The sequence below is a fragment of the Perissodus microlepis genome, chromosome 20 (genome assembly GCF_051167445.1).
Source record: "Perissodus microlepis isolate ML-2025 ecotype Zambia chromosome 20, ASM5116744v1, whole genome shotgun sequence".
Taxonomy (NCBI): domain Eukaryota; kingdom Metazoa; phylum Chordata; class Actinopteri; order Cichliformes; family Cichlidae; genus Perissodus; species Perissodus microlepis.
Window position 1 is genome coordinate 6,700,199 of NC_140480.1, and position 24,634 is coordinate 6,724,832.

General features: G+C 38.7%; 1 protein-coding gene across 6 annotated transcripts; it reads left to right on the forward strand.

Moving 5' to 3' along the window:
• The first annotated feature begins 270 nt into the window (after nucleotides 1-270).
• tp73 (tumor protein p73) lies at nucleotides 271-24,520 on the forward strand. Of its 6 annotated transcripts, none has more exons than XM_084915979.1 (14): nucleotides 271-516; nucleotides 3,218-3,313; nucleotides 4,312-4,462; nucleotides 10,166-10,414; nucleotides 17,371-17,557; nucleotides 17,848-17,963; nucleotides 18,516-18,625; nucleotides 18,741-18,883; nucleotides 19,500-19,588; nucleotides 19,773-19,900; nucleotides 20,335-20,489; nucleotides 20,603-20,735; nucleotides 22,148-22,241; nucleotides 22,605-24,520. In XM_084915979.1, exons 2-14 carry the CDS (start codon nucleotides 3,255-3,257, stop codon nucleotides 23,001-23,003), a joined length of 2,013 nt encoding a protein of 670 aa, XP_084772105.1. In that variant the 5' UTR covers nucleotides 271-516; nucleotides 3,218-3,254; the 3' UTR covers nucleotides 23,004-24,520. The 6 variants fall into 6 exon arrangements, with proteins under 6 accessions (XP_084772105.1, XP_084772100.1, XP_084772099.1 ...); XM_084915974.1 differs by having other exon boundaries at nucleotides 441-516; nucleotides 20,335-20,501; XM_084915973.1 differs by lacking the exon at nucleotides 271-516 and adding an exon at nucleotides 2,392-2,533 and having other exon boundaries at nucleotides 20,335-20,501.
• Nucleotides 24,521-24,634: the final 114 nt, after the last annotated feature.

Sequence of the window (24,634 nt, forward strand, 5' to 3'; positions counted from 1 at the left end):
AGTTCTTCCCCATCATGTTTCTTTCGTTCTTAATTGTATCCTACAGTTGTATATATATACTTGAATTATAAGCAAAGGCAGCCTAACACATTTGTATATATACTTGAATGTATAAGTAAAAGGCAGCCTAACACATTTTTATTATCCCCCAGCATCATCTCCTGGTTGAGCCAAAGCTTTCCCGCTTATATGCGGCTAAACCGCGCTACCGCCTCCCTGCTCTCCCAGTGCAAAAAACGCTTCACCTCCTCCTCGGTCACCCTCAGCAAAGATCACACTTCTCTGGAGAGCATGCAAATCAGTTTTCCTCTTGAATCCGGTTAATATTGCTTCTCAGAAAAGTCAATCAACTCCAGTCATTGTTATCAACCTGAGTCAATCGATTTTTTCCATTTTTTTTCCTTGTTGCTATTTTTTATGGAGGGTCACTCTCTCGGCACGTTCGATAATAAACAGACAGCTGCTGGACGCAACATATTTCCTGGGTGTTTGGATTGGAATAAGAATAACCTTCAGGTAGGCTCACGTCTATTAATGTTTAATGAGCTATATGTTACAAATGGTGGTCTGGATTTTACTTGTGAGCATTTTTTCCTCCCAAAATGTGACAATTAGGCTGAGTTTTAAAAGAAGCTTATTCACAAGACGTATTGAGAAATGTCAAAGGATGGGTAAGAGTGAAATGTAAAAAATAAAGTAAAATTTACAGTCTACATTAAAATCCTTTTGGTTATTTTGTTGATCAAGGTCGCGGTTTGGATAGCCTAATGGTCTGTTTCACATGGCTGATTCTTAGGGCAGTAGCCAATACAAATAATAGGCCCGCTAACAATAATGATGATAATAATAATGATTTAAATTTAATACTAGGCCTTTTGAAAAAGCATTAGCGTACAGCAAATAGAGCCTATGCAGACTATAAGGCCTGTGTTGCAATTTATTATTTGATTTGAATAACCCACTTATACTTTTTGTCTTTGCATTTCTTTATTATTTTTTTGGATACATTTCAAGGTAAAACTTTCGATATGCACAAGGAGTGACATCCAAATACTACTTCAACCGCGACAACGCTATGAATCCTTAATATTTCACGTGGCCCTAAGGAGGGCCATCGAACCAAGACCATATTTTTAAAAATTGATTTATTCTCAATTAAGACTTTTCTCCGAATAAAATGGCCCTTGGGACGGCACCGTGTGTGTATGTGTGTTGTCATGGGTGCTGTAACCCTGGAGTGGAGATACAAAATAGAGACAGGTGAATATCACAGAGGCGCAATGTCATATTCAAAAGGAGGGCGAGAGTCAGGCGACTAACAATGTTTTTATTGAAATAAAACGGTAATGTTTCTTATCATGGGAAAGTCGACAATTACGATAAAAATGTATATAAAATCATGTTCAAATCAAGTAACAAGTACATGCCAAATCGTGCCAACTGTACTTTCATTCAATAGGCCTATTTCATTTTGAACCTATGTTGTTTTTTTTGTTTGTTTCTTTTTTTTTTTTGGGGGGGGGGGGGTTGCTTTTTTTGTTGCTTTTTTCAGCTTTGAATGATCGACTTTTAGTATCTATCTATCTATCTATCTATCTTGATCAGTTAAATAACGGGCTAAGTGTAAGTTTTTCCCCCTGTGGTGCGGGCTAAGTGAAAAGGAGGTAGGCTACGTGTCCAGGTGGAATGCCAATTAAGCTTCTCAAAGTGGGGAGCGGAGCTGCTGTCTTTTCTGCTGCTCGTCTCGCACTGGTTCTTTGGCAGATCCCCTGTGCGAACATACTGGTTGATTTGGGATTTTCAAGGCGGCACTGAAGGACGAGCTGGTGGGAGCTGGTTTCTGCGGCGGCATACTCCGCGGGAACAGCGGGAACCTGAAGCCACACAGCTGAGCTGCAGCTCCACAGTTCCAAATTACAAGTGTCAACTTAAGTGTGCGGGGGTCTCTTAAAGATGCGCAGTGCGCCTCACTATTGTTTTAATGCCAAATGCGGTGGTTTTTGTGCCACGCATAATCCGCAAGCTTAATGGCCACAAGAACAGTTACAACAAAAAGTAAGGAAACTAAGGAAAGCAGCCTTTGTTCAGGACACATGACATCACTTTAGATGTTTACTGGGTTGGATATCGTCAATCGATTCCGTACAGACCAAAGTGAAAAGACCTCTGTTACCTGGAGATAAGGCTATAGGGTGCAGTAGACTTACAGATGAAACTTAAACTCCTAAATTCATAGAATATGAAATCTGTATCTCCAGCCACACTGGCTAAAAACACCGAAGATTTGCGTTTATTTATGTACTGCAATTTACACCTCTCAGCCTTGCACCTTTGCCACAGTTTTTGCCACAATCCTGCAGAGGGGTTACTAAGGAGATGTGACGCCGCCATGGTGGGCAGCAGTGGGTAGGCCCACAAAAAAATGTTTGTAGGACCAAATATGCCCGACAGGATTTTCAGTTGGATGTGTTCGTCAGCAAATCGAGCTGGAGACTCAATGGAAAATCAAGACATCCCCTTATCGCCTTTCCCGGTAGGCCTGTAGTCCGGTTATGCTTCTATTCTAGGTTTTTGCAAACGAGGCTAACTTTGACAGCTCGATACTTATTTAACACTGCAAACATGCCCGGATGTGACGAGTACCTTCCTAAATTTCCACAATCATGCCATCATTTTAACTTAACAAGCGGCGATACTATGTTTTCTGAATAAAGTTGCGTTAATCTTGCGAACCGTGAAGACCGCTTCGCTCAGGAAACCAGATGCGCATCTACTCAGAGCTATCCTGACTTGCGTTTTTACTTAGGCGACTCCAGTCTGAATACATTTTCGAGTTGTAGTGCAGGCGTTATTTCCAGACAGAGACGGAGGATGTGATGTTCAGCCTTTGAGGGACAGAAGCCTCCCCTCGGAGTGAGACGGTGATGAGTCAGGCAGGCCCGGGCAAGCCCAGGCCCCACGATACCTTGTGCCACCTCAGTGGGACTACATTAGTGCGATCACACCTGGATGAATGTGCGTTTGTGTTTTGAACTTTTGTCTAATATATTTTTTTAACATGGGAAAAAAAACGACCATATATTTGTACTTGCACGTTTTCATTTTTTAAGTTAAAAGTCAGTTTTTCGGTAATTGTTTCAGTAACTGCCGCCCTACATTTTTAATTAAGAAAAGAGATCTTTGTGTAACTGTCCGTGCCTGTGTGTGTTCTTTGTAGAGTTGTCTGCCCCTCGCCAGACTACCCATCCTCTAAGATGTCCCAGTCCACTGTTACTGAAGAAGGAGGCACCTTTGAACACCTGTGGAGCTCCCTGTGAGTGTCAACATCACTGAAAACTGATATACTTCCCATCATGTTTTCCAAATTATATAATGATCTGATTAAAAATGTAAGTGTATCAAGTTAATTATATGATATATCTCTCCATTATCTAAAATATTATTTTCTTACAAATTACAATTCCTAATATGTGATTAATTTTAATGCCACAATTTTATACATAATATGAAGGAAAGTGACGTCTTTTTTCTGTATAACACAGTGAAATTATTAAATATGTTTACTAGAGCTAAAGATAAATACTTGCCTTATCTAACAGCTGATTTATTTTTTTTCCCTCTGTGTGGGCATTATTCAGCAAACGCTAAAAAGTACTGCTGTGTTTTAATACTTATTGGTTAAAAAATGACAATATTTCTTACTGCATAATGCACACAAAAAGAACAAAACTGTCACTATGAGAATTCAGATTTGATTTCTCATGTTATGATATTTTATTATTTTGGATGACAGATTATTTATGCAAGTAGGATGATATCTTTAAATTCACAAATTTGCTAAGAAAAAAAGTATATTACCATAAAATTATTTTTTATTATCAGATATTTCATTTTTATTGCGCTGAAAGAATAAAGATAAGCAAATAGTCCAAAATCTTTAAACTAAGCAGCAAGAGAAAAAGGAGGAAAACCCACATTTGCCTGCTGTCTTCCTTCTTAAGACACACAGCAGGAAATCTACAGCTGGAAGGCTCAAAAAGAAAAGAATCAGGTTGTAATTGATTGCAAGGAATATAAAGGATTATAATTGGTTACAATTTAAGGAAGAAAGGATAAAAAATGATAGTACTTGGTAGAGATAAAGGGTATACTTGTATTCTATGACTTACATGGATAAAAAGTCTTTTTTTTTCAAACTCTTCTTTTTATATAATTCTCTCTATTATATGATACAAAAACACACTTATGCTATAATTACTTATTGAAATCCCACATCTCATTAATCATCTTATATGCATTGTGTGTTCACAGAGAGCCAGACAGTACCTATTTTGAGCTCCCCCCAGGCAGCCAGCCAGGTGAACAACCGGTGCCGTCTACCAGCAACCCGGGGAACCACCACAGCACTGCAGAGGTCTCCATGGATGTCTATCATATGAGAGACATGAACGAGAATGTTATGGTAGGAAAATGAGTTCATCTCACACATTGTGGTCAGACTTTGCTTTTATATAGAATCTGTTAAGTTTTTCTTGTCATTATCGGATGTGGTAGTTTATCTTGTGAGAACACACGCACACATCTAGGAATGTTTTTTTTTGCCTACTTGTATTTTCCCTCCAGTGCTGAGGAGATTCCCTTCTGTGTTGTTTCCCTCTCCTCTGCAGCTTTTTCCCTCTCTATTTCCCTTCTGGGTGGCCTTTAGGGACTGTGAGATGTGTGTGTGTGTGTGTGTGTGTGTGTGTGTGTGTGTGTGTGTGTGTGTGCGTGGAGAATGGTCATTAAATACCAAGCAACAGCCCCTTGCTGCTCCACTGCAGAACCATCTGTAGGCTGGGGTGTGTCTGTGTGTACATTACAAGCATGCACACACGGTGCAGGTGTATTCACCTGCTGGGCTTACCATCCACAGAAAAAAATGCATTTTTTTTTACATTCCAATTTACAAAAAAACCCAATTGGGAAACCTAAAAAGTGACCAAAACATAGTATAATGTACTGCAAATTCTTTAAAACTTATATATATCACAAGATGAAAGAGACATTTTCGTTGTTTCTTGAAGAATGCAGTTATTTTTAACAAGACTCTGTAAAGTCCTGTGAATCTTTTTCTTTGACTATCAGTCTCTCACATCACTGTGGAGGAATTGTGGCCCTCTTTTCTTTACAGCCTTGCTTCAGCTCATTAAGGTTTGGAGGCATTTGTTTATGCACCAAAGCATTTACTTGGGTTGAGGTCTGGACTTGGACTGGACCATTACAACAGCCTGATTCTTTTCTTTTTTGGCCTTTCAGTTGTAGATTTCCTGCTGTGCTTGGGATCATTGTTAGATGACCAAATTTCAGCTAAGGCCTTAGCTATCAGACAGATGGCCTCATATTTGACTCTAGAATACTTTGGTATGGTTGATTCAATGACTGCAAAATAATCAGGTTCTGTGCTTGTGGAGAGGCTTTCTCTGGGCAACCATTCCACACCTGCCATACCTGTTCGGTCCTTTTCTAATTCTACTGTTACCTGAGGTCTGCAGAATTTGAGATATAGCTCTTTTTGGGGAATTTCTTTTAGTCTTTTATATTCTAATGTTGAGATGAATTTACACAAATGTCCACTCTTAGGAAGATTGTGGAATTGTGCTAAATGATTTAGCGCAGAACACAGGCAAAATGTAAGCTTTTATAGAGGTGTCACACTTGCTGGTGATCCATTCATTCTTATTTAAGGATTTCATAGAGTCCTGTGAAATCTTGCTCATTTTCAGTTTGATGTCTGCAGAATTAAAAGGTCAGGACAAGGTCACGTTTCTCACTGTGCGACATACATTTTTATTCCAACAATAATTTACTTCTGGGAGACTCTAACAGCGTCAATATTATGGATTACCCTAATTATTGATAAGATGATGAAGATTGCAGGGCTTTTACATTATTTAATTGTTCCCTTTTTTGACAATGTTTTGCTATCATCAAATTCAAAATGAGCTTTAAAATGTACAAATAGATTCAAAATATAGATAAATTAAAATGTCTGTTTCACTTATGGTGTCTTTTGAGTAAAATATTATAAATGAGCTTTAAATTATTTGAATACATTTCACATTGAATTTTGTTTACACAGTCTTCCAGCTGAGTCAACAGCAGTTTTATCAGTTAATTTATTCTCAGTTTTCTTACAGTTTTTACAAAATATTATTATAATATACACTTTCATTTTGCCTAATTGTTCACTCCAACCACTTGATCTTTCAATATGAAATCAAAAGGAACTCCCAGCTACACTCAGGGTCCCCCCCCTTCTTCTGATCTGGAGTATTGGTCAGATATAATCTTTATTTGGGCAAGCCTGGGCCTGCCAAGCTGGTTAATGAATAGTCATGAGAGAAAGAAAAGAGGTGGAGCAAGGATTTGTTGTTAGATGCAAAACAAGGAGAAGGCCCAGTAAAGTAAGGGAAACAAGTGGAGAACAGAGGCAGGACATCTTTTTTCCCTCCATCATGCCCTGCTCTAGAGCAGGTTCACCTAGCAATGGAGAACTCAGCTATTACAGTCACCCTTGAACAGAGTCTTATGAGAGACATCGTAGAAACACAGCTTATTCTTTTAGAAGCTCTAAGATGCTGTTGGATGTGGTAAGTGAACGAGTGTAATTTGCTGATGTTGGGTCATATTCCTTCCTTTTTGCTTTTGGAAACTGCACACTTAGAGGAGAATATCTCATATTACTTTGTTTGAAACTTGGTGTTCGTTGTAGAGCAACTGTTTTTCAAGTCAATGGCAGTGCTCATTACTCATCATGCTGTTAAGACGTATGGATGTGTAAGATGTGCTTGAATTGGAGCTGCTCTTGAATTAAAACAATTTGATTAGCTTGGTGGAAAGATGGAGATAGTTTTATCACTACTTTGACAAACTGGATTATTATGGAAATTATATGATAAAGCACAAGCAGAACTCTCAAACACATCCCTATCATACCACTATATTCCAATATTAATCACTGGGTTTTAGAAATTGACCAAAACATTAACGTGATTTACTTTTTGCTTGAAAATGCTCTACAGAGAATTACAGCGTCTACAGATCACTGTGAAAATGAAATTTATATCCTATTCCTGCTCTTTGGAGATATTCCCAATAGAGGGCAACCTTCTTACACCGCACACCACTCTTTACCTCCACTTCTCCTCACCTCTGTTTAACATGGCTGGTGTCGTTTAGACATGCTTCACTTTTGATATAATACCAGACCATTCATTTATGCAGCACAGTTGTTCTTTTTGGTCATGCTGTTTCCTTATATCAATTGGAAAATATAAATAGTTGGGATATTGTGTTGTTAAGTGCTGAAAGCTGTTTCATTCAGTAAGTGGCTCTGAAAACAGGTCATTAGGATTTAAACCGTCTCTTTACCCTCAGCCTATCATGTTTCACTCATCTTGACAGGTGAAGGTTGCTGCTGCTGCCTGAAGTAAATGTTTTAAGCCTTTAAAACTTTTCTTTGAGTAGCAGCTACCAGGATGACTGCCCATAGGGGACATCAGACGCTGCTGGGCTGGGAAGTGTAAACACTTAGACACATCGTATCACACAAACACATTTACTCACATAGTTGCAGTGGAGGTTTTAGCTCTGTTTCAACTTGTTATGGATTGAGTTTAGGTATTAAGACCAAGCACAACGCACCTGTGAGTGTGAGTCTCTCTTGCTCTCTCAGTGTGTGTGTGTGTGTGTCTATGTGGGGGCGTAGGCGTGGGTGTGTGTGGCGTTTTCTGTTGTTGACACATACACCTGGGCTTCTCTTGTGCCTCTAAAGCCCCTTTGATAATACCTATTAGATGGAAAATTTCAAAGGTGGTAAGCGCTAAGATACTAGAGGGATGTCAGAGTGATTTGTATGCACCTTTCATGAGAAGACAAATAAAAGCATTAATGTTGATATTTGTCATGTTTTTTTTTTTAAAAAAGGATATGCACGTTCATCTAAGTTGATGCTATGAATGTGCTTCTTTCTGTTGTAAGATTATACATTTAAGACATTTGATATGAATGCTGGAAATTACATTGCATGTCTATTAAACATCAATTAATTTTCCCTCTTTATCTGTTTATCCCAGTTGTATCCTGTGTGAGGTGCCATCTCACATAAACTCAAGTTAGTGTCAATGTATGGCTCCAAAGTCCCACGCATGCGTGCATCCTCATTTAACCTGCATCGTTTGCATTAAGTCTTGGACATTGACCTGTGCTTTTGCTTTCAGCTGCTGAACCATGGCATAGAAACACACGAGGTTTACGTATCCTTGTGTAACTGTATTAAATTCTGTGTCCTTGTAAGTTTCAGCGCTCAAACTTAAAGTAATAAGTAGAAGAGCCCTGGGGAATGATCGTGTGGTGAAGTGATCCAATATAGTTTCAGTTTATGGTGAAAGTGAATAGAACAAGACACAATAATGAAAAAAGGAGAAGTGCAGTGGTGGGCCAGGTAAATGATCACTCAGCTTTCCCGTGTGACACATGATTCTTCAGATAAATGTCCCTGTGAATTCAGATTCATCTCAGATTCATCTTACTTCCAGTCACAGTTTATAGATTTTTCAACTAGTCCCAGTCTGAGAATTTATAAGTGGTATAACTGCTTTTGTGCTAATTAAATATTACTACCCTAATCCACCTTCCCACACAACCTTAGATGAAACAGTTTGTTTAATAATATTCACTGTAATTACATGCTCATGGATGGATTTTGACTTAAGCGAGTTTCATCCTTCTTTATTAAGGCTACCAAAGTTTGGAAAAGTCTGTGCTAATTTAATGTTGTATTGATTGTGGGGGTACGACTGAGTGGCGGGGGTATCTGACCCTTGAACGCTTGTCCTTTCATATGCTGTTCTTCTTGCCTCTCTCTCTGTCTCTCTCTCTCCCTCTCTCTCTCTTTCTTTCTCCCTCTCTGTCAAACCAGACAGTGTTTTCTTAGTGCAGGCCTTCACAAGGTGTTTTGGAGCATGTGTGTACATGCACCCCGGCATTGCCGTCTATGTCCGGGCATGCCATAATTAGAATGTCGTACAATTTTTTGGGTTCCCATCCCTCTTTCCCTTTCTGCTTCTCTCCTCTCATCTCAGTCTATCGTTTCTCTCTCTCCTCACCAGTCCTCACCTTTCTTCCCTGTCCTGGCAGTACATGCGCCTATGTGTGAGTGAGTGAGCGTGGTATGTCCACTGATGCACACCTTGCTTGAACTCTGTGGTTAGGCTCTGGTCCAGCACTCTTTTTGGTTTGCTGTGTTTGGACGTTTGACTGACTGAAGATTTGACAAATGAGACCAAAGCAGTAGAGGATGTACTACGTGAAGAAGAAGGTAAAGGCTTTTGTTTTTGTTTGGTTTTGGAGGGTTTTTTTGTGTATGTGTGTGGAATAGAAACGGTTCAACTGGAAGCTGCCATCAGCTTCAGTTGTTTGACACGTGCACAATGCGGGCAACAGGGATGAATCCAGGAATGTGTTTTCACACTAAAGATTATTTTTGGTTTTCAGAATATTCTTTGCTGCCGACTTTTTCTTGTTCTGTCCCAGTCAACTGACTATCTGTTGGTTTCATGTTATTCACAGATTGTTTTATTTTGAAGAGCAGGAGGTAGACTGTGGTGGACTGCAGCTTGTGTTTTCTGACCTTTTTTGAAATCACATGTTTTTAATACGTTTTCCTTCTACTGTAGCTTTTGAGTTTAAAAACAAAATGCAGGCCTCACACGAGACACTAGCAGAGTTCAGTACATCAAATCTTTTTTTTTCGTCAATCATACCGAAGAGAGAAAAGAGAATGGCAGGCAATTAGGCAGATCACTCCTGTGTTTTACAACTCTACACCTCTTATAGCCCCGAGAAAGGTACAGTGTGGACCTCACTGCAAGTGCCATTCACAGATTCACCTCTACACACCTGTTGATGTCGTTTTTATGTATAAATCATAAAATAGTTACGCATGCCCCCACACACACTGTGCATCACGCGCACTACCCACATCTCCCTTCCAAGTGTAACCCGACCTTCCTTTGAGCCTCTAAGCCCCTGTCTCTGTGACACCTCTACCTGTGTCCTCCCTCTGCCTTTTCCCCTCCCTACCTCTTCACCTCCCTCATTGCCTTTTCTCTTCATTTCTTCACAGTCCCAGTACAACTTGCTGAGCAGCAGCATGGAGAGTCTGGGGAGCCGTGCGACATCCACCAGCCCCTACAGCTCCGAAAACGCCTCTTCGTCAGCCGTGCCCACCCCCTCACCTTACTCCCAGCCCAACTCCACCTTTGAGGGCTTGTCGCCTGCCCCTGCCATCCCTTCTAACACCGATTACCCTGGGCCACATGCCTTCCAGGTGTCCTTCCAGCAGTCCAGCACAGCCAAGTCAGCCACATGGACCGTGAGTATATACACACACACACAAACACACTGTTGTGGCTATGATGTGTGCTGGTGTATGTCTGTGCATGCAGGCTTCTCTTACTCTTTCTAGCTCTCTGTCTTGCTAAGTAACTCCCTCGAACACACATAAACATGCACACAAAGACACTCGTTCACATGGACACTCACTCAAGTCAGTACATGTGCAGGCGTGCTATGTGTAAGCGAAAGTAGCGCACGACTCAGTGATTCATCTTGTCCTGTACTCACCTTTTATGAGTCTGTTCTGTGGTAGTCTTTTGGAAGACTTTGTTTGGTTTCTTTAAGCAATTCGAGTGAGAAATAAAAATATATCATATCATATCATTTCATATCATTTCATATCATTTCATATCATATGAGTTTATGTAATTTAGAGGTTATTTTGATTAATATATTTTGGTGTACTGTCTTTGAGTATATTAGAAATTGCTGCCTCATGTGTTGTTTCACTTTATCAGTGCAATAATCCATTTTAATGATAATGTAATTACACAAATAGTATTTTAAGGTTGCTTGATTATGGCAAAAATCATCGTCATGTTTTGGGTTTTTTTGGTCAATATCAATAGGTCTTTATTTATAGCCAATGCCTGAACAGATTGTAGCACAACTTCAAAAATGTAGACATTGTGTTATTTTCTTAGCTGACTTTAACTGCGTGTAGACTGATTTCTACTTGATCGAACTGAGATAAAAATTCACATTGGATGTGATGTTTGCCTCTTCTACTCCTCTAGAATGAGCTACATTAACAGCTTTCAGCTGGAATTCAAACTTTTGAGGCAGTATTTTAAAAAATAATAAAAAAATCAGAGGAATATGAGTATTGGGAATTTACACACCAATTATCAATTCTAATGAACGCAATGCACACAACTACTTTGTGATGTGATTGTGGTGAGGGGTAGGTGAAATAGAGGCTGTGTGTGTTGTTATGACCTGATGAGAAGTCTGTTCTCCTCAAAAAGTGTCACCTCCAACTGTCTCACAGTTGACCTCCCAGAAACAAGTGAAAGATAAAGTGCACTTCCTTCTCTGTGTGTGTGTGTGTGTGTGTGTTTGTCTCTGTGTGCATTGAGGCCTGTGAATGTGTCTGTGTGATAGATTGAGATCCTCTGCGTATGTGTTTGCTAAAGTTAATCATGCATGGTGAGCTTCTTCATTCAGCCCTCAGTGATGTAAGAAGATCCTCCTCTGGACATTGGAACTGTGGTCTTTGACCTGTTGCTTTTCTTTCTCTGTCTCTTTCTTCCTCCGGTCTTAGCACACACTCATGGCTGTCACCTCTGGCGCCTAAAGTTCCCCCTCTTCTCTCCTCTGCTCTTCTCTCCTGCCCTTGAGTATACCTGTCATCTCCTTTGTCTAACTTCTATTCTCATCCATTTCATTAAATCTTCTGCCAAAACAAATCCACAGAAACCAAAGAAAACATGCACAAAAATATTAGTTTGACCTGATGACGTACTGCCATGAAATGATCCGAAAACTTGTTGTGACCTGTTTGGTTTAATGTGATACTTAAATGGCCTGCATTTGTATAGCGCTTTTCTAGTCCATAGGACCCCAAAGCGCTTTACACTACATTCAGTCATTCACCCATTCACACACACATTCACACACTGGCGATAGCAAGCTACATTGTAGCCACAGCCACCCTGGGGCGCACTGACAGAGGCGAGGCTGCCGGACACAGGCGCCACCGGGCCCTCTGCCCACCACCAGTCACCACTTACTATTTACCCTGCCTTTTTCTACCTAACGTGCCATTTTAAAGTTCAGAATACATCTTTTGACTTCATTCAGAAAGTACATAACATCCGAAAAAGAACTCTAACAATACCATTTAGCTTTGAATTAAAAAAATCAATAAAAGCCTGCCGAAAGACCTCTTGTTTTTACAGCAAAACTCTTAATAGTTTCTGAAAACTATTTTGCTACAATTTTAACAGAACAGAAGAGAAAGAGGTTTTTTTAACTGCCTAACAGTTTAAGTTATAGGGTCTTATGTGTGTGTGTGTGTGTGTTTGTGTGTGTGTGTGTGTGTGTGTGTGTGTGTGTCTGTGCTCTATAAGAGGAGAAACAAAGGAGTGTTTGACTGGCACACGACTTAAGATGCAAATGATGAGGCAGCAGAAAAGGATTGTGAGGAAACCTGTGATTATTCAGATGCCTCTGCTGCCATTAAACAGGAGGGATTAGAACAAAAAGAGAGACTGGGTGATTGCTCATAGCTTTGGTGGAGTTTACTGTAATGCTTTGTTTTATCTTGAATGCCTGATTATAAGACCGGCAAATTATAAGTGTTATTATATAGCTATGGAAAAAAGAAAATGTTTAATCTGTGAAATGACGGAGTATGATAATATATGATTTTCTACTGTATAAAGCATTGATTTCTTCACAGGAAGTGTTACAGATAGTTAAAAAAGAAGTTCACCACATGTAATACTTACAGAATATGTAGCCGTTTGAGGTAAAACATCCTGGAATATAGACATAAACTCTTTCCCAATAAAATGACAACATATTTACATTTTACTGAAAGACTCCAGTGAAGTAAATAAAACAATAATCGAAAGAAAAGGCATTCCAGTCAAGCCTCTCAGGATGACTACATTTCTACTAATGGTAGGGGATTACCCAAAAGATTGCATGAGGATTTATGTGTGTCTGAAATGTGGATGCAAATATGGGTGTGCGTATTTATGCGAAATTCAGTAAAAGGCCCAAGTTTGAACTTGTTTGGAAAAAAGGGATGACTATAAGACTGAGTCACCTTGTCTGAATGTAGAAAACAGGAGTTTCATGTGTATTCCTTGTGGCCTCAGGCAATGTGGAATACCAAATGGCGTAGGGGCATATTCAATACGAGCAGCTTCCTAGCTGCCCTTCTTCATGCCCCTCTGCCTTTTCCTCTCAAGGGAAGATATCTACTTATTCCATTGAGCATTTTTCATTAGATCCCATCGTCTCACATTCCACGTTATCAGTTTAATCAGAATTGCTGCCATTATTTTTCATAGTAGGGATTATCTGATTACTGGGGGTTTCTCCTTAATACTGCAAGGTCTTTGCCTCGAAGTGACTATTGTTGTGACTTGGCACAGAATAAATAAACTTGACTTGACATCATTAGTGACTGACAAAGCATTCAGTTGTGGTATATAGAACTTGTCATTAGATTAGTCCAACTCTGGTACCTTTCAAAGGAAAAGAGATGAGAAGTCAGGTGAACACAGAGAAGGAGACACAATCCTGGTTTTCTCATCTATCAAAGTATTTCCACATAGAGTTAGTCCATCCAAACCCATGTTAAGCTGCTCTGGCAATCAACCCCCCCACCCCCACCCACGTCTAGTCAAGACAGCATCCATTAGTGATAATAGCTCTGAAACTCTGCCGCTCTCCTGCCCCTTGAAGATGATTCTTCCGCTTGGATGCAGGCAAGCATCACCATGGCTAGAAATAAGATCTAACACCTTAGTATTGTCATATAATAAGACCTTTTCCATACAATCAGACTTTAGTTTGTGTGTAAGTGTATATGCACATGCACGAGTGTTTGTGTGTCTGTCTGTGTGTGTACAGTATGTGGCAGTAGTAGGAAGGGGTGTGATACACTCAGGATGCAGGCTCGAGCATGCACTACACAGCGGCTTGTCAGAAGCTGCTCTTCCCAGCTATTAGCCTCTCTCCGTTAGGACACACGTCCCAACATGTTCTGCACAATGCATCCCTCCCTTCCTTTCCTGATGCATCATCCAAAGCCACATCACCATTGGTTTTCCTGCCAAGCATCAAATGTGAGAAACCAGAGTTGATGAGAAAGAGAATTCACACATTTGGGACGCATGACATTTCACAGGGGAAATAAATGTGCTCCTAGTTGGAGGACTGATCGTTTTGTGCTGTAAAACAAGTGCTTTTGTAGTATACAGTGTTTAAAGAAATCAGCCTAATCAGCTAATATCTTAACTAATTTCACTATAGAACAGGGGCTCTTGTTGATGTTCTGGACTCTGAATTGATAACACAGCTAAGCGCCACGGAGGAAGCTAATATTTTAAGCATTAGGTCATGCTGTGTGTCCCATAATACTCTGTGAAACACAGTGTTTATGTTAATACTCTAAAGGAGTTAACCGTAAGACTCCATGGACTGTGCATGTAGCTACTTGAAAATCGCTAAAGTCGAATGGTTTTATCTTATTTATGTTTTATTTATTTCAATGTTTTTTTAATAGACTCTTAAGGTGCTCATATGGTTCCCTCGCAGCCTAAGCTTTACTTTTTGGATTAGACAAAAAAGATTACTATATTGTAAGATTGTAATTCATTATGGTTAATTAGATCTTTTAACATGGGTGTCTTTTAGGTTTCCTATACTAATTTACTTCCAATACACGATGATTACAGTGTATGAAAAGTCAGCTTATATGGTACTGTATATCAGCTCACTGTGTCTGTGTGTGTATGAATGTACATAAATAAATCTGATATTTGTTATGAAAATTTACAGCGGGCAAGCTGCTGCCTGTGAGTATGGATGACAGTTTGGCAATTAACACCTCTTTTCAAGGAACCTGTCAGGGCCTGTCTCCGTTGGTCCACTGTGTAGAAGCAAAGATGAATGGATGGATGGATGAATAGATGGATGGACAGATGGCAATAAAATTCCTGTCCCTACCATTATGGCATAATTTTCTAAACTTGATCACACAGGAGTCTTTTGGTGTGGATTTATGTATGTTTCTGACCAAGACAAACACGTGAGCTTCTAATGCAGATCTAATACACAAACTCTCTAAACGAGAGTGGCTAAAAGCACTGTTCGAAAAACTTGTCCATCTGAAAGTCAGAAAGAATATTATAAGAGTTAATAATTTATCACAAAAGCAGTCGATTAAAAAACAGTTTTCACTAAATTGGTGAGTGAAAAGTAAGCTTTTACTTAATTTTCAAGTTTCCTAAAAGTTTCATTTAGGAAACTTCAAATGAAAAAAAAAATGAGACCACTATTTATCCGAACAACTTTAAACACAACACTACACTTCTTTTGATTCCCAGCAGGATACGTGCCAAATTTCTCCTTTTCTTGCAAGAAAAGCATAAACAGACAGACGTGTATAAAGAGATTGCTTCATTCAGTTTTTAAATTAATAAATTGTATTCTTACAATTTATTCTTTTACCCCTCTGTCCATTTTTAATTTCCTTTTCTCAGTCACCACAAGATTTATTCCAACTCAGTGACAAAGGAACTAATCCAAGTTTGGCATATTTGTTCTCTTTCTCTTCCTCTTCTTCTCTACTCTCTGTGCCTTTTTTGTGTTTTGAAACAAAGCCCAACTTGTCCATCGCTCATCTTTTCCTGCATCAGATACTGCAGTTCTTTTAATAACACTGCACTTCTGACACCAACACAGCTACATTTACACACACAGAAATATGTCTGTGTGTGTAAAAATGAAATTTAAAAAAAGTAATAAAGGGCAAAAAATAAACAAAAAAAGAAGGGAAAAGGAATAGTGTGGTCGTGATAGCCGCTGTCTATCAGTTACAACTGAACCAACTCACAAACACGTTCATGTGGCCTTTCCTTTTTATTGTTGGCCTCTGTAATGCAGAGATACGTGAATCCTGAGAGTCAGATAACCTGAGAATGAAATTCTTCACTTTTGTCTAATAAATTTCTTTCTTTACTATCACAAATAATTCTTGTCTGTTTGTTTGTTTATTTTTAGAATTGCCAACACACTGTCCTATACTTGCCATGTAACCTGCCGTGTTCCATGAGTCTCTCTCTATTATTTCTTCTCTCTGTGTTTCTATTTCTTTTTGCTTTCTATAATCTAGAAAATGCAAAGAGACAACTTCACGTGGACTCTTTGTTTTTTTCTTACGCAGCAACACAAATGTTGACCTGCGAGTGCTGTAGTTCTCCCATACGGTACGCATTTGCATTTTAAGCTCACTTTAGCAAGTCTACACAGGAAAGAACAGACTTTCTATTTTTTTTCCTGGAAGGTTGTAGTTTGATCACGACAGGAGAGATTTTTAAGATTTTGTGATTGTGTTGGGGCATGTTTAGGCCATTTCATTCCTTGTGATGTCTTTGGGTGCATGTGTAATGGCATTTCCACATGCACATTCATGCGAAAGCGCATGTATGTTCTTGTGGAAATACTTGTAAACTGAGGAATTAGTGAAGACTCTGGATGTGCACAGATCAGCATATTTTTATTTCACTTTAACTAGATGACTGCTACGCTTCCTGTAAGAAACTGTATTTTTCATACTATTGTCCAGAGAGAAGGTGTACAGTTACGCTTTTTCTCTATCACTTACAGTATCTCACATTACTACCCACAAACTCAGTCTTCTGGGTAATTATCATGTATTCATGCTACACAACATTTACCTTTATAACACAAATGAAAATGTACTGCTGACTGGCTGATGTGTTTCTCTCTTCCATTCATACTCCTCTGCTCTTTATTTGACAACATTTGCTCTCATTCATGGTTTTATGTGGTAATTATAGTGTGCTGCTTTTACACCAAACTTTTTTATTATCATATTACCCAGCTCTTTATCTGTCCACCTTGTCTTCTGTCTCTTAGAGACTTATTTTTTTGTCTGCTGATAGGTGACTTAATTGTAGGTTATTTAATTTTGAGACAACAGTCCCACCTCCTGAAAGATTATTTTTGTAATTATGTCACTAGTAGTGTAATGTGTTCTCTTATTACGTTTATATATAACTATTCTTGAGAGCATGAGACGAAAGTCACTGGAGCAAGACTGCAACGCCTCATCGGCCATGACCTTTTGATTGATTTGTTTTTGCTTTTTTCACAAGCACATTAAATTCCCATTTATAAGTTCAGACCACTGATTTGAAACTTGACCGCGTGTGTTCTTTCTCTACCCAGTACTCTCCCTTGCTGAAGAAGCTCTACTGTCAGATTGCCAAAACCTGCCCAATCCAGATCAAGCTATCCTCCTCTCCTCCGCATGGCAGCATCATCAGAGCCATGCCCATCTATAAGAAGGCGGAGCACGTGACTGAAGTGGTCAAACGATGCCCCAACCACGAACTAGGACGAGACTTCAATGATGGTACAATCTGCTAATCTCTTCTTTTGAACATAAGTAATTATGCTGACATATTTTATACTTTTTTATATGTCTCATTAGTGTTTGGCTAATTCTTGCTTGCATGGGGGACTGCAGAATGAGCATGTAAAATGCAAGTAACAGAGAGCAGCAGAACGTTAAATGCAGTTCACTTAACAACCACAAGCATCATTAAGACCAACAGTTTTCTGGACATTATACTACACAATAAACTGTACCTGGTGTCTGCCAAGTTTAAATAAACCAACTCTCTCTCATGTTTATCTCCTCAGGTCAAGCAGCTCCGGCCAGTCACCTGATCAGAGTGGAGGGAAATAACCTCTGCCAGTATGTGGATGATCCTGTTACTGGCAGGCAGAGTGTCATCGTCCCGTATGAGGCTCCACAGGTTGGTGGTAGTGTACTTGACCTGCAGCGGGTCATAACAGCAGAGATATACATATGCATTGTATCAGGTATTTAAAGATACACAGAAAAAGCCTCTGATAAAATTTAGTTGTTTGTAAAATGGGCATTTTGCAGATATTTCTTTTGTTTTTGGACATTAAGCCAAGAGAAAAGACGAGACATATGATGAACACGTCAAAGAAACAGTCAGCTACAGTTAAGAATTTTAATACGAGGCTCATCTATAAATAAAGATGCCAGACATGTCCACGCAAGCACAAGACTCATCATGTCTGTCATGAAAAAGTTAATATAAAGTACATTTGTCTCTCATCACATCAACCTGCGCTACAACACCTCCCTCTGGTGGTGAATTGGTATTTTGAAAAAAAATTACTTGAGCGATGAAAAGAAATGAGCTTTTATAAATACCGAGACCTAAAATGGTGTACAGTTACAGTTACACTTCTCACCATTATATTATGGTGATATAAGTACTTATGCACTAATGGAAGCAAAGTAAAAAATAAAACCTTGTTGCTCTGTGTTACAGGTAGGGACTGAGTTTACCACCATCCTATATAATTTTATGTGCAACAGCAGCTGTGTGGGCGGCATGAACAGGAGACCTATCCTCATTATCATCACTTTGGAAACCAGGGAGTAAGGCAACAATTCATATTTCATACACAAACAGAGATATTTGGTTTGACATTTCATCACTTTTTTAAAACATGCTGCAATTAGTACATTTTCTTCTTCTATATAATCTCTGCAGCGGTCAAGTGTTGGGAAGAAGGTCATTTGAAGGTCGGATATGTGCATGTCCGGGCAGAGACCGCAAAGCTGATGAGGACCACTTCAGGGAACAGCAGGTCCTGAATGAGAATGTGGCCAAAAATGGAAGTGCTAACAAGCGCAGTGAGTTGAAATAAGACTTCATGGGGAAAAAGTTTGTTTTAAATTATAACAGTTAAAGATACAATCATTTTAGCTTTTAAAGTTTCATTCACTTGTGTTTTCCTAATTTAGTTTTCAAATATATAAACAGTCTAACCCAGAGGAGCATGGTGAATGTCCAAGATCTAAATTTGGACAATAAGTAGTCTCCATAAAGATCAACACACTAACAGCTGAAATCCCAGATATTAAATCTTTTACACCCAATTTAATTGATACTATACTTTGCCATATAATTTCATAACTATTCTTATTTGTAGAATCATATTCTAACTAGTGTACATTCTTATGTGTATTATTGTAGTTTCAGGTCTAAAGTGTGCTACAGTTTCATGTAATGGAAGACTGTAAAATTTTATATGTGTATTGTGGTTCTAAAAAACCCAACTAGGAACAAGGACTTGAAATTAGCAATATTCATACCCCTCTGTATAAATGAAATTAGCAATAATTATGTGCAGCACATCAGCTTCATGTGAAACCGCATCATTGTTGTTATACATCATGCTTGGTTGTTTGCTGTCTAAAACAGTGGTATAAATCTGCTTAATTATGCTTCTGTTTCTCTAATCTGCAGATTTTAAACAGAGTCCAACAAACATTCCCAGTCCAAACATTAACATGAGGAAGAGGCGGCATGGAGAAGAGGAGGTTTACTATATTCCTGTAAGAGCTTTCACACATGTATAATAAGAAAATTTAGATTCATCTATTAGCTTTCTAAGTGTCAGACTCATGGTTTGTGAGTTTTTTGCTAATTTATTAAATTGTTGGAACAAAAGCACTATTTTTACTGGACTCAGCAGTCATTGATGGCTTAGGATAACGGTTGTGTCATGTTTGTGTGTAGGTTCGTGGTCGTGAGAACTTTGAGTTGCTGATGAAGATTAAAGACAGCTTGGAGCTGGTGGAGCTCGTGCCACAGCAGCTGGTGGACTCCTACAGACAACAAGCACAGCAGCAGCTGCTGCAGAGACCGTGAGTCACTTCAATGCACATACACTCATTTGGCTCTACATATAAAAGTTGTGTTTTTTATTTTATTAGGAACGTGCATCGGATTTGTCCGTTTTGCTGTTGTTCCTGCATGACCATAATATTGTCATTCCAGGTTTAATGTTGCAACTGAGCAACACTCAATAAAAGTAATGTATTACACACTACTTGTTACTTTTTCTTTAAAGTAATGCAGTGCATTACTTAATTACGTCATTCAGCCAAATTTAGGCTACTGATTGTGGTTTGGTTGTGACATTGTTATGATGATGTAGGAACAACATCAACACAGTGCAAAATTCCAAATGCACATTGAGTCTTCTGTATTTCATCAAATTGTAAAGTGTCTGTCATGCTCAGTAACACTGAGACAAACTCTTTCTCTAATCTCTGCAACATTCGTCTTTTTCCGTTAGGAGCCACGTGGCATCACCCTCCTCCTATTCTCCACTGTCCAACATGAACAAGCTGCATTCCCACGGAGGCCTCAGCAAGCCACCCTCAGTCAACCAGCTCGCAGGACAGCAGCCCCAGCAACACCACACTGCCCCCTCTTCCATGGCTCATATGGGTGATTATCTATGTGTGTGATTTCGTTTCAAGACATTACTTCCAAAACTGTTACAGTACTTTATCCAGTGTTGCTGCTGTTAGTTTTATTGATCACCCGTCCCTTTCCTACAGGTCCAAACATGCTCAACAGCAACCACATGCAGGCAAATGGAGAAATGAACGGTGGCCACAACAGTCAGAATATAGTGTCTGCTTCTCACTGCAGCCCGCCCCCTCCGTATAACCCTGACCCCAGCCTTGTCAGGTACCTCACCCTCCAATGACACTCCTCCTTTACTCACCTGTAAAAAAAAAAAAAAAAAAAAAGGCCGCTTGACAATCAGATGCACTTGTCTGGTTAAATGTAAACTAGTGGCATAAGAATACTTTACTTTACTTGGCCATGTTTACATAGTATTATGTCAAACAGTGTTTTGGAAAGATTCTATTTTGCCACAAAATGTGACAAGATTGAGCTGGTTTTTTGTTTTGTTTTGTTTTTTTTAAACATAATGTTGTGGCTGTTTTGTAAAGGCTTGCAATAACAATACAGATCTGTAAACACCCTTTGAGAGTGCCATAGTGAAGGCCCACTGGAGACTTGGTAACATGGAAAAATGTGTATACATGGCACAGTTAAAGTGGAAAAGAACGATAAGTAGAAAGGTCAAGTCAGTAATATTTAAAATAAAAGTGAAAAGAACATTTTTTGTTTTGGGGGTTGTTGTTTTTTTCAGTTTTGGCCCCTTTAATATTAAAATGTTCCTGTTCCGTGCAGAAAAAAATGAAAAACAGAACACAGCAAAAAAAAAAAAAAGAAGATGAAAAAAAAGAAAAACACCAATGCTTTCAGCTGGCTGGATTTATTATTTCAGGTTTCTGCTAGATGCATATAAGTGTTTAAATCACATGTTTATCAGCTCTCATTAAATAATACAGCATAACCTCTCAAGACTTGTAAAACCTCTGCTATGGATTTGTTACCTGCACTTGAAAAGCAGAAACTGTGTGTCTTACCTAGTTCTAAATTCCTTCACACTGACACTGTGTAAACAGACATTCTTTGCAATGCAATGCAATGCAGCAGATTTTTTTCTTCAAAAGAAATGTTTAATTTCTATTTAATTTTAAACTATATTTTTTCTTTTTTCTTTTTAATTAATTTTACTTTTGTAAGCTATTTTGTCCATTTTGCAGTCATATGACTTGCTCTTGCAATTTTAGCATTTTTGATACAGCAGGATTTGTCTTTTTGTTTTTGCAGACTATTATGTTAATTAAACCGTTAAATTGTACAGCTAGCTTCTTTTTCCAGTTACTTTGTATGTTACCAAAACGTTAACATTCATGTATTTATAATAAAGCTTCTTCATCAAAGCAATAATGGCCTTATGAATCATTAATATTGTATAAATGTATGTTTATGGTTTTAATTTCACTACAGTTCTTCAGATGTATAGTTTCTGTATCCTTTAGTTTAGATCTGTGCCCTAAATCTCCCTCTTATTTTACTTAGAATAAGCTATAGGGACTTGTCCCCCTATAGATATTACTACAGTAAATCCAGAAAATACTTGTTTTTCTATTTCAGTTTTTCTCAGGAGTAATGTTTTTGTTTAAGTCCCAGTTTTAGGTTGTATCTCTGGTCTAAGCAGGCCTTCTTTTCTCCCCATACAGCTTTCTCACCAGTCTGGGCTGTCAGAACTTCATTGAGTACTTCACTTCCCAAGGCCTCCAGTCTATCTACCATCTCCAAACTCTCTCCATGGAGGTAACCAGTTTGTTCCTGCACATACAATCTACAAGCAGTAGAAATAATGGACATAATAAGAAATGTTACATGTAATTATTAAAACAAATAAAAGAAAGAGAAGAAAAGGTAAAAATGGCAACAAAAAAAGAAACTGCAATAAGAGACACAAAACAGAAAAGTAAAGCAACAAGGTACAAACAAATCCCAGATAATTACTGACCACTAGTGATGACGCAAAGAATTACCTTATTAAGCAGGTTTAATACTTCCTGACTTCCTTTTGCATTTTCAAGCAAACACGTAAAGACACACTCTTATTGCTTTGTGTTTGCTTTTTTGCTACACTCTTGAACTCCTCCAATGTCTGTGTGCCCTCACTAGGATTTGGGTGCGCTAAAGATACCAGAACAGTCCCGCCTCATCATCTGGCGAGGTCTGCAGGACATGAAACAAGGCGCTCCCCTGCAGCTGCCTGCTTCTTCTCATCATCATGACTATCATGGGCAGCAGCTGCTTCGCTCTAGCAGCAACATGACTGCCTCCGCAATGGCGGCCATTGGGGCTGCAGGTGGGGAACTGCAACGCCAGCGGGTCATGGAAGCTGTGCACTTTCGCGTCCGCCACACCATCACTATCCCCAACAGGTCCAGCGTTGTTGGGACATCAGGCATGACGGCTGCTGATGAGTGGGCTGACTTTGGTTTTGACATGCCTGACTGCAAGGTGTCACGGAGCAAGCACTCCATCAAGGAGGAATTCATGGAAAGTGACATTCACTGAGACTGAATAAAATCTTGGATCTTCTTTCCCAGAAGTTATTGTCAGCATCAGCTTACTGCAGTGTAACTATGTGACTAAGGTTGTTAAATATGTGTTTAGCTGCTCTTGTCATATTTTGATGATCAACTTTGATCAATTTTGATTCTGAGATATTTTCAGTGTGCTCATGCACTTTCATGTGCAGCCAGAAGTTTGTGCTTGAACTGTTGTTCCATCTAATATTTGAAGATAACATAACAAAGTTTACGTCTTCAGTCTTCAAAGCAAAACGCATTGTAACAATATAATTGTCAAAGCAATGCTGAACACACCTGATCTGGACTTTGCTTTTTGGAACGCTGATAAGTGCAGAGGCATTTTATTTTGGGTGCACTGTGCAATAAGTAATAACACATTTTTCTTTTACAGAATATGTGACATTGTTCACAGTAACATAAATGTCAAAAGAGGTAAATCACCACTGCATTTTGTGTTTAGATGCCAAAAAAAAGGTTCTCATCTGACTTATTTTTTTTTCTTTAAGTTGTCCTTCACTTGTACAAATGTATATACTTTATCATGTAAATGTTTTGGAGTAGATGTTGTTGGAAATAATAGAGTCAACATGATGTATCTGCTGTTTGAACCAAATGACTAGAACTGGGTAAATCGAATCCATAACTATGGGAACACAATTGTGTATTTTCAGTGGGTATGATAACGTGATGACCGTAATGTGGTTCGGTGTGGTGGTATCGTTTATGTGTAAAAAAGAAAAAAAATATGTGCTTTGGTGTTAGTAGTTGTACGCTGACACTTATTGTTAAAAATTAGGTATTGCCTAATACTTTTATTACGTTCTAGAAAATATGTCGTTCATTATTTTATAGTAACACACTGCAAAACAGATAGGAGACAATCAAACAAACAAAAAAAGCATACTCAGTATTATATCTTAATACCAGGGATTTGATTAGATTTGTGAATGGATATTATGCTATCCCTGTACATCAAGAAAACTAGATAATGAGCAGCATTTTTGTCCTTGTATTTGTATTTTGAAAACCTTGCAGGGCAAGGTACTCATAAATTCATTATAGCTGACTCTGTAGCTAATCTTCATGGCACTTGTGTTGTAGGTATTTAATAACATTCCACTTTAATTTCTGGATTGCCATCATGAAGCTGAATGGTTCTCTTATTGTGTTATATTTGCTTGACCTTTACTTGTACCAGGGCAAAGGTTTTTGTCTCCCTTTCTAAGGCCCATTCTTGGAAAGACAATTTTTCGTCGTTTTTCATCTCATTATTACAAATGGTCAGAGAGAGAGCACTTTAATGCGATTAAATCATTTAGGTGTTTCAGTATTAACACCACAGTGTAAATAAAAGCATTTCTCCGTTTCTTGTTCTGTTTTTTTTTTTTTTTTTTTTTTTTTTTTCAAAAGAAAAAAAATGTTTACTGGTGTGGTTTTATTCATGAGCGTTCATTCGTTTCTGCTGTTGTTAAAATCACGAATTAAATTGGTTAAAACGTCTGCCTCTACGGTCTCTTTTTTCAAAGTGACAAGGTTTTCAACCCAGTGGTCGGAAATAGTACTGAATGTTTAAGGAAACAGGCCAACCAGAGGAAACATTCTGATGCTGCGCTG

Coding starts and splice junctions, on each gene's coding strand:
- tp73 (XM_084915974.1), top strand. CDS start 3,255: ATGTCCCAGTCCACTGTTACTGAAGAAGGAGGCACCTTTGAACACCTG. Junction 17,558..17,847: donor AGGACGAGACTTCAATGATG/GTACAATCTGCT, acceptor TTATCTCCTCAG/GTCAAGCAGCTCCGGCCAGT. Junction 17,964..18,515: donor TCCCGTATGAGGCTCCACAG/GTTGGTGGTAGT, acceptor TCTGTGTTACAG/GTAGGGACTGAGTTTACCAC.